The sequence below is a fragment of the Mus pahari genome, chromosome 14, assembly GCF_900095145.1.
Source record: "Mus pahari chromosome 14, PAHARI_EIJ_v1.1, whole genome shotgun sequence".
Classification (NCBI taxonomy): Eukaryota; Metazoa; Chordata; class Mammalia; order Rodentia; family Muridae; genus Mus; species Mus pahari.
The window spans coordinates 20,450,977-20,461,190 of NC_034603.1; the positions used below are offsets into that span (position 1 = coordinate 20,450,977).

The 10,214-nt window shown below is 47.1% G+C and overlaps 1 protein-coding gene across 1 annotated transcript in view; it reads left to right on the top strand.

Annotated features, from left to right (window-relative positions):
• The first annotated feature begins 5,690 nt into the window (after positions 1-5,690).
• Positions 5,691-10,214, top strand: part of C14H5orf15 (chromosome 14 C5orf15 homolog) — an 18,551-nt gene continuing 14,027 nt past the window's right edge. Inside the window, exon 1 of the mRNA XM_021212871.2 lies at positions 5,691-5,862. Coding sequence (XP_021068530.1) covers positions 5,727-5,862 — 136 coding nt within the window. The 5' untranslated portion in view covers positions 5,691-5,726. The remainder of the gene's footprint in view (positions 5,863-10,214) is intronic.

Sequence of the window (10,214 nt, forward strand, 5' to 3'; positions counted from 1 at the left end):
TCCTCTTGTTGCTTTTGTTGGTTTGTGCCTTACTCCTTTGTGGTGTCTATTTATAAATCACCACTAACCTGATGGTAGAAATGAACACTCGAGAGGCTGGAGCGGTGGTGACTCTAGGGTTTCCAGTGTTCCCTGCTTCTGTAGACCTGAAGCGCTCACAACTTCCTGGAACTCTGGGTTTGGGGTATCTGACTCCCTCTTCTGGTCTCCTTAGGTACTCACACACACGACGCACAAATAAAAATAAATCTTAATAAAAAGCACTTATGGTTGATTTGGTGGCACATCCCAGTACCTTGGAGATTAGCACAGTGATACAGTGACATCAGTGAGGGGGAAGGTCGCGAGGTTGGGGGGGCACCCTTAGTTGAGGCGCTGCTGGCATTGATGGCTGTTGGGTGAGAGTCAGTTTTCTTTTGGGGTGTGGTCCTCACACCCATGCTTATTTGTATGTGTGAGGCTTTGTGAGTTTACATGCACCATGTGTGTGCAGCTGCCACAGGAAGCTAGGGCCGCCGGATCTAAGGAGAACTGCAGTTAGTCACAGGTAGTCTGGTGAGGGTGCTGGGAACGGAACCAGGGTCCTCAGCAAGAACATCCAGCACCGTTGAACCACCGCCTCTCCCAATAATACATTTAGAAAAAATTTATATATATATATATATATATATTTATATAAACATTCTAAATTATAATTATATAATATATAATCTATATAATTTATAAGGTGTATGAATTATATATAAATATATATGTGAATATCACTAATCTCACTGTTGTAGGTGTGTCTGGCTCCTTTGCTCACCTTTGAATGAGAATGTCCCCTTAGGTATTTGAGTTCTTGGTCTCCAGTAGGTGTTGTCTGGCCTTGCCAGAGGAAGTACGTCACTGGTGGGTGGGCTCTGAAGTGTCGCGGCTTATGACGCTCCTGGTTTGTACTCCAATTCGTGTTTGTGGTTTGATGCTTCACCTTGTCATTCCTGGTGCCAAGCCTGTCCGCTGCCACGCTTCCAGTCCCTGTGGAATCGGAAGCCCAGGTGATTCCTCACAGCAATAGGAACGTAAACAACTAGGCTGCACCTTCATTCAGCAAGAGACTTTGGGTCCTTTTCCAAGTCCATGTGGTTGTGGTAGAATCCATTTGTTGGTTGTGAAACCGAGTCCCTTCTTGCTGGCTTGTTTCCCGACGACCATGCAGTACCTGGAGAGCACCAGCATTTCTTTTCTTTCTTTTTTGGTTTTGCGAGACAGGGTTTCTCTTTGTAGCCTTGCTTGTCCTGGAACTCACTCTGTAGACCAGGCTGGCCTTGAACTCAGAAATCTGCCTGCCTCTGCCTCCCGAGTGCTGGGATTAAAGGTGTGCGCCACCTTCAGACACATCAGAAGAGGGCATCAGATCCCATTACAGATGGTTGTGAGCCACCATGTGGATGCTGGGAACTGAACTCAGGACCTCTGGAAGAGCAGTCAGTGCTCTTAACCACTGAGTCATCTCTCCAGCCTGCTTTTTCTTCTTTTTTTTTGAAAAAAGGTTTAATTGCTTCTATTTCATAGGTGTGGATGTTTTGCCTGTATGTGTTTGTGTACCACATGCAGTCTGGTGCCTCCAGAGAACAGAAGAGGGAGTCGGATCCCCTGCTTGTGAGCTGCCATGTAGAACTGGGAACCGAACCTGGGACCTCTGGAAGAGCAGCCAGTGTCCTTAACCACTGAGCCATCTCTGCAGCCCCACTCTACTATTAACATTTTTTATGTTGTTTCTCCTTGTGCGTGCATGTGTGGTACAGAGAACAACCGAGTGAGTCTGTTTTCTCCTAGTTTGTGGGTCCTGGCGATTGAACTCAGGTTGTTAGGCTTGGTGGCAAATATGTTTCCCTGTTGGGCTACCTGTTGCACGATTTTTACTAAATCATGAGTTCCTCTACAAAATAGGAATTCTACAGCACACCTTTCAGCTTCTATAGGAAGTGAAGTGGAGACTTCTGGTTTCTTTGGAAAGTCAGTTTTGTCAGTGTTTTGCTGGAGCACCCAGGTGAAAGAATGTTTTGCTGAAGCAGACACAGGTGGAAGGATGTTCTGCTATAGCAAACATGTGAAAGGACACATGATGTTTAGAAGGAATATAAATATGACCCCACGGACAGTGGGAGCTGGAGCATTGGTTTGCTTTGCTCTCCCTTGCTAGTTTTCACTGACGACATGGATGCATTGGTTTGCTTTGCACTGCATTGCTGTGCTTCGCATGCAGTGACTTCATAGAGAGAGACTTGTAAAAGAAAGGTTCCTGCGGCTTCTTGAGGCTTCCGTGGCATTGGGCCAGTTGGTGAGCCTCACAGTTCCTTCTGGATTGAACTGCAGTTGCTGACTCCTGTGTGGTGTCTGCTGAGTGGACTGGACTGAGAATGACAGACACTGGAATCTCCCCAAAGAGCTATGTCTAAACATAGCTTACCCTAATAACCTTTCTTTTCCACTACCTCTGCTGGCTGGTGGGCTAAGAGGGGAGGTTGAACTCTTATTAAAGTAGGTTGAGAAAAATGTATGCCTACAAGGAACATTCTTTTTTTCTTGGCAGGATTCCTTTAAGAGAAAGAATTTTATTACTTTCTTTCCTCTGTCTAGCCACGTGGGGGCATATATTTGGAGTTCAGAGGACAGTTATGGGAACCAATTTTTTCCCATCTTTTTGTGGGTTCTCTGGATGAAACTTAGGTTCAAGGTTGTGGCAAGTATCTGCTTTTGTGTGAGAGTTGAGCCTTGGTGGTCACATCGACAGCACTAGGTATGTAGAGACGTACAGCTAATTCTTAAGTGAATGCTTTGACTCTGTCCAGAGACTTGAAAGAAAGTGGTTTCCCGGTCCATGTAGTTGAAGACCAGGCATAGTGTTAAGTGTTGTGAAGTGTATAAAAGGCCCCTGAGGATGAGGATGAGGGAACAGCACTCACCAGTCACTTATTACATCATGTCTGCACACAGTCTGCAGTGTGTTAGATGGAATTTCACTGCAAAATGCCTTGAGTTCATAGTATCTCATTAATGGAAGAACTTCAGCAGGTAGAGCACAAACTGTTCTTGCAGAGGACCTGGGATTGGATCCCAACATCCACGTGGCTGCTCACAACTGTCTGCAACTCTGGATCCAGGGGATCCGATGCCCTCTTCCAGTCCCTGATAACACTACCCCCATGCCTAAGCCTCGCAAGACGAGACATATACACAGACTTGAAAATAATCTGAAAAATGAACTCAGCTGACCTGTCACTGAGGACAGAAGAACAAAGTAGATTAGGGAGGACGACAGAGGGTGTCACAGAAGCCGACCAGTTGAAAACCATCTCCAAACAGGCAGCAGCTGGAGTTGAGATTAGTTTCTGTAAGGGTTTGCATAGGCTCAGCCCAGGGAATGGTTCTATTGGAAGGTGTGGCCCTGTTGGAGTAGGTGTGGCCTTGTTGGAGTGGGCAAGCCACTGTGGGTGCGGGCTTTAAGACCCTCATCCTAGCTGCCTGGAAGCTAGCCTTCTCCTAGAAGATGAAGATGTAGAACTCTCAGCTCCTCCTGCACCATGATCCTGCCATGTTCCTGCTTTGATGATAATGGACTGAACCTGTAAGCCATCCCTAATTAAATGTTGTCCTTGTAAGAGTTGCCTTGGTTATGGTGTCTTTTCATAGCAGTAAAACCCTAACTAAAACAGTCTCTAAGCACTGGTATTTTCTAGACTGGCAGAAAGCAAAGCTTTGGGGTGCCGGGAAGGACTGTACCTCTGCTAATCTGGAAGGTTTGGGCACCATGTACATGGGCTTTGGGGCAGACTGAGAAATGAGATGAATGGTTTCTTGGTTTGTTCAACAGAATCTGTGTGCTTTTAAAATGTCCTGGGGTCAGAGAAAATGGGCTTTGGGAAAACACAAGCTGTCTCTGGGGAGGGAATTGCAGACAGCAGTAAAGCTGTTGGGGGGATAATAAATGCCAACTGTTTGCTACACTGATTTTCCTGAAAATTAGTGAAATGAACATATATGAATTGAAACCTGTAGGAAACATTTACACAACATACCCACAGATGGAAACTCTACCAAGGCTCTAGGCAAACTTTCTAAATTCACATTTCTCATCTTTCTTTTCTTTTCCTTTCATTTTTTTTGGGGGGGGGGAGTGTGTGTGGGGGTAAGGAGGACAGGGTTTCTCTGTATAGCTCTGGCTGTCCTGGCACTCACTTTGTAGACCAGGCTGACCTTGAACTCAGATATCCACGTGCCTCTGCCTCCCAAGGTTTATATTTTAGTGTTTCATCAAATATTTAACAGTTCTCTGTAGTTAAGGGTGCATCAATAAACAAAGTAAAAATCAAGTTGGCTTTGGTAGTCTTGCTTTCGTGTGGGGGACGCTGTAAGAGTGGATAATATTTAACAGGATGATAGTGTTGTAAAGGAAAAGCAAGGACATTGGCTAGGAGGTCAGAAGGAGGCACTGGCATTGAGAATGGGTTCAAATGTTCCAAAGACATACTTCTATCACTTTTTACATTGTGTAAAACAAAACTCTCAGTATATGAAACTATAAACCAGCAAGTGGGAGGTGGAGGTGAAGGAGTTCAAGGTTATCCACTGGGTAGAAAGGGATTTTTAAGGCCAGCCTGGGCCACTTGAGATCTTGTTTCAAAGCCCAAACCAAAAAGGGTGCTGGAGAAATTATTCAACAGTTTAGAGCACTTGTTGAGCTTTTAGAGGACCAGGGTGTGGTTCCCATGAGCCACATGGGGTGGCTCATAATCGCAGCAACCTTCAGTTCCAGGGGAGTAGACGCCCTCTTCTGGAACAGGAGGGCGCTGGAACTTACACACAATTTTACTCTTTCTTGTTTCTTTAATACTTATTTTATCATTATTGTTTTTTGAGGCAAGGGTTCTTCTCTGTGTAGCCCTGGCTGTCCTATAATCGCTTCGTAGACCAGGCTGGCCTCGAATTCACTTAGATTCGCTTGCCTCTGCCTCCTGAGTGCTGAAACTAAAGATATGAACTGTCACACCTGGCTAGTTTTAATTCAGAAATGATTGCTTGCATATATGTATGTGTACCCCACGTGCCTAATGCCTGTGGAGATCAAAAGAGGTTTTGTAGTCAGGTCCCCTGGAACTGGAGTTAGTGGTGGCTGTGAGCTGTTTAATCTGAGTGCTGGGAACCAAACCCAGTCCTTTGCAAAGTAGCAAGTGCTCTCAGCAGTTGAACATTCTCTCCAGCGCTCTCTCTCTCTCTATATATATATATTTTTTTTTCTCTCTCTATTAAGTGTATTAAACTTAAGTGTGTAGGTGTTTTGCCTGTGAGTCTCTGCATCAGTGTTTGAGGACGCCTAAAGAGGGCACCGTATTCCCTGGGACAGATGGGTGTGAGACCTCACATACAGGGGTGATGGGAATTGAACCCAGGAGCTCTGGGAGATCAGCCAGTGCTCTTAACCGACGAGCCCTGAAATACATCTCAAAGATGACAACGATAAACCACAGAACAAAACAACAACCACCAGTTGAAAATAAATCCGTCCCACCCGCTTTCTTTTTTCTTATAGCACCCTTCTCTACAATCCCACCCTAACCTTTCCGGCTCAGAGATGCGACGTCATCACGCCGGGACGTAGCTGCTTCGGGAGTGCGCTTCGGACGCGGCTCTGACGTCACCTCGCAGAACCTAGCAACAGCGCAGGCTCCGGGGCCGAGTCCGTTATGGCCGCCGCCGCCCTGGGCAGAATGTGCGGGGCTGCACGAGAGAAGCTGTCTCCCGGGCCGGGCGCCCGGGGCCTCGGAGCGCTGGCGCGACCTCTGGTGCTGGCGTTGCTGCTCGTGCCCGTCCTGTGCTCTGGTAATGAACGCGGGGAGACGGCGGGGGACCGGGCCGGGCCCGGCCCGACGGGGACAGAGCGCCGCCGACTCCCGGTGGTTCCCATCGGCCGAGTCCCGGCGCCCAGGGCTGGGCCCGGCGTGGGAAGCGCTCCCAGTGCGGTCTCCCAGGCCTGAGAAGTGGAGTTGTGAGATTCAGAGACCGGGGTGGGTGGGCGGGGACGGGGAGTGCCCGTGTCGTGGACAGAGTCTCTGAGAATCCGCTCCCTGGAGGAAGGGCGCTCGGTGTGGAGGGGGGAAGGACCCCAAAACGCTTGAGGATGGGGAGTACAGAGATCTCGCGGACTGGATGGGAAACAGGCCGAAGTGATGGCCGGAGTTGGGGAGAGTGATGTTCAGAGCGATGCTTGAGGTTAGGGGGACAAGCAAGGGCTAGGCAAGTTTTTGCTTTGTTTTCCCCCTCGAAAAGGTGAGCTCAGACATATACAGATAGGGACAGCGACCCGGTGTTTGGACTGAACTGGGTGACTATTTCAGAGTGGAAGAGGGGAGGAGCTGTTTGGGGATTCCATCTCTGAGGTCTGCGAGGTTCTGGTGCTTTTGGTGTAGAGGTAGAGTCCGGGGACGCTGAGGGGCTTGGAGGAGGAGTGGAGTTTAGAAACCAAGATGAGCAGAGCGTGTCAGCAGACGCTCTTCCGTGAGCTGAGGTTTTACCGAACGCTCTCGCCTCTTTTGAGAAAGACTTTCTTTTCTTGCAGATGCTACGGCATAAATCAGGATATTAAAGCCGTTCTTGAAAGTGAAGAACTCTGTAAACCGAGGCAGAGATTTAGCAGGAAAATCATATTTTTCTTTCTGTCCAGCGTGCAGTCATTCTCTCCGCAAGTCTTTATTGATTTTTTTTTTTTTTTTCAGATGAAAACTAATGTGAACTGGGGCTGACTTCCTCCTTTGCCCCGGGAGACTCTCCAGCCAATCACGCGTTCCTTTATTACAGTGCTGGGTTGCATACATAATTTCCTTCCTCAGCCGCACTGAAAGCAGGCAGCCAGTTGCCCTACCTGGAGGGTCTGGAGGAGGAAGACTGGGTTTTCCAAGGCTCCTTTATCATTGTTAGAATGTAATGAGGATATCCCTGGTGGATGCAGACATAATTTTGATCTTTAATCATCTAGAACAACAGTCTGTAACTGCATCTTTAGGAGTAATCTGACACCTGTGGCTTCTGTGGGTACTGCACCTAAGTGTGTCTGTCACACACACACACACACACACACACTAAATGTTACTGTTTTTTTTTTTTTTTTTTTTTTTTTTTTTGGATTTTTGGAGACAGGGTTTCTCTGTGTAGCTCTGGCTGTCCTGGAACTCACTCTGTAGACCAGACTGGCCTTGAACTCAGAAATATGCCTGCCTCTGCCTCCCAAGTGCTGGGATTAAAGGCGTGGGTCACCACTGCCTGGCTAAATGTTACTTTTAAACTAGAGATAGTACCAGTTAGGCAAGGCGTCTGAGCAGTCTCATTGATAGATATCTTTGTTGATGAAGCTCGGCCATGAAGTCCATTAACTACAAGCAGTCTGACATCAGCTGTTCTGAGTTCTCTTTCCATCCAGCTGGGTCAGCATCACATCTGATGTTTCATGTAAAGTCCTAGTTTATTTCCCTGTACTGTACTTGTGTGCTCCTTCTAATTTCATTTTTTGACTTCCTTGGTGCTGGGTGTGGGCATTCATCAATGAAGAGGGATTCTGCCCAGCTGGGGCTCAGGGGAGAGCCCTTGAGGAAGTACAGTAGGTACTGAGATGCTCTGGGATGCAGTGTGCATCATGATGGGATTAGGTACTGAGATGCTCTGGGATGCAGTGTGCATCATGATGGGATTAGGTACTGAGATGCTCTGGGATGCAGTGTGTGTCATGATGGGATTCGGTACTGAGATGCTCTGGGATGCAGTGTGCATCATGGGATTAGGTACTGAGATGCTCTGGGATGTAGTGTGCATCATGATGGGATTAGGTTGGATTGACTGCATTTACTGCTCATTCACTGAATATTGTGACTTTTTACGTTAGACAGTATGGGCCATTAGGAGATTAGGAAGTGGCCAAAGGAAAGATCAGGTTGTTGACTTATATATAAAAAAATACATCTTTCTTTACATTTATTTAGTGTGTGTGTGTAGGTGTAGGACATAGGCCAGTGGACAGCTTTTGGTTGGGAGTCAGTTCTTGCTTTCCACCATGTTGAGTTTCAAAGTACAAACTTCCTTATTTGCTGAGCCACCTCTCTGTCCCTCAAATAGAATCTTGTAGACAGTTGTTTGTTTGTTTGCTTTGTTTTGTTTTAAAGTGTAACTGTACAGTGGTGGCACACACCTTAATCCCAGTATTTGGAAGGCAAAGGCAGGCAGATCTCTGAGTTTGAGGTCAGTCTGGTGTACAGAGAGAGTTCTGGGACAGTCAGGACTGTAGACAGAGTGACCCTGTCTCAGAAAAAAGAGTGTGTGCATGTGTCTGTCTTCCTGCCTGCCTTGCCTGCCTTGCCTGCCTGTCTGTGGGTGTGTGGTGGTGAGTGCCAGTGGAGGTCAGAGCATTGATGACTTGCAGGCAGTTGTGAGCCACCCAATAGGGGTGTTGGGAATAGAAATCTGATTCTCTGGAAAGCAGTATATCATCTTAACCCCTGAGCCATCTCTCCAACCTGCTAAGGGAGTTTTTAAGTAGAGTGACCTCATGTCAGTTTCTGCATGATGCTGTGCTGACTTGGCAGTAGGGTTAGGGCAGAAGTAGGCAGATGAGTTACAAAAGCAGAGGTGATGGTGGCTTGGACCAGGCCTGGGCACTGAAGTGAAAAGCCTTCAGGTCTTGCTTATGCTTGGTATAGGCATTAGGTATAGGTATAGGCATTAATGTGTGTGTGTGTGTGTGTGTGTGTGTGTGTGGTGGCGGCAAGCCCTACAGTGAGTATGGAGATCAGAGGGAACTTAGGGTCCACTCTGTTCCCGTCTTCCTTCTGTTCCACTTGGGTTGTTTGCTTTCTTCACTTTTGAGTTTTGGGATTCTTGGTTTTAGGAACACATCCTTTGTTGTTTATGGAACTTGCAAACAGTCTCTCTGCACTGCAGCTGGTCTTTTTATCTTGGGAGGCTCTTTGACAGAGCAGAAGTTTCTCTTTTGAAGAGTAGCAGCTACCAGTTTTTTTCCCTTTTATGCATTGTGCTTTTACTTTATTGGTAAAATTTAAGAACTTCTTTTCTAGTTCCAGACTTCAAAGATTTTTCTTCTTCTTCTTTTTTTTTTTTTTTTCTAGTTTTGTCCTTTAGTATTTTATATTTTACCTGACTTATGCTTATTTAATTTTTGTGTGAGGTGTGAAACCTAGGTTCATCTGGCTTGGTAGCATGTGGATTTCCCTGATGGACTTTCAATATCGTGTCAGTTTTACAGCCTGGAATAAACAGCAGCAGCTCCTCCATGTTCTCTCCCTCAGTTCTTTTTGAGTTGTGGGTTGACCCCAGGGCCTTGCCTCAGACAGCTGGCCCACTATTGCCCTGTGGCTGGCATGGAGAACCTGGGAAGACTTTAAAGGAACAGGGTTGGCTGCCCGTTGTTTCAGGGGTTCCTGTCCATGATTGCCTGGTGTGTTGATGAGGTGAGGCTCAGCGCCGTGCAGGAGGGGTGTGCAGCAGAGGGCGGTGCTTAGGCGGTTGGATGAGCAGAGTTCTGGTGGTTTGTGGACATTCTGACGAATGGGAGTGTTGGGAGTTTGAGGGAGCTTTGGGGAGTAGGAAGGAAAATGGACTAGGAAACTAGCATAACCACTAGGAGTTAACACACAGGGTAGAAGCTTCCACATTGGATTTCAGATGAAATGAAAACAGTGGTATGGTTGTGTTTCCAGCTGTGGGCTGCTGTCTATTGCCCTTGGGGATAAAGAATTTGATTTAGTCTTTGCCAAATGAGGGAGACTCTATGTGAGTGGCAAAGCCATTAGCCGTGTGGACCCTTTGAGGGATTCGAGTGTTTGGCCACACCATTGACCTGTGAGAAGGAGCAGAGTATATCGGCCAGATTTGATGGTGGCTGCAGGGGCTGAGCAGTGAGGATGGGAGCAGTCTTCATGGGTTGAGAAGAGCATCCCGTGAGTCTAAAGCTTGGCCAGCGTTCCAGGAAGCAGCGTGCTGCTCGGGTGGGTTGGTAATAGTATGCTGCAAACCCTGAACTCCGACCGGCAGAGACAGGGGGGAAAATGACACAAACGCCAAGGAAGGTTTCTCAAACTAATTCTCTTCTTCTTCTTCTTCTTCTTCTTCTTCTTCTTCTTCTTCTTCTTCTTCTTCTTCTTCTTCTTCTTCTTCTTCTTCTTCTTCTT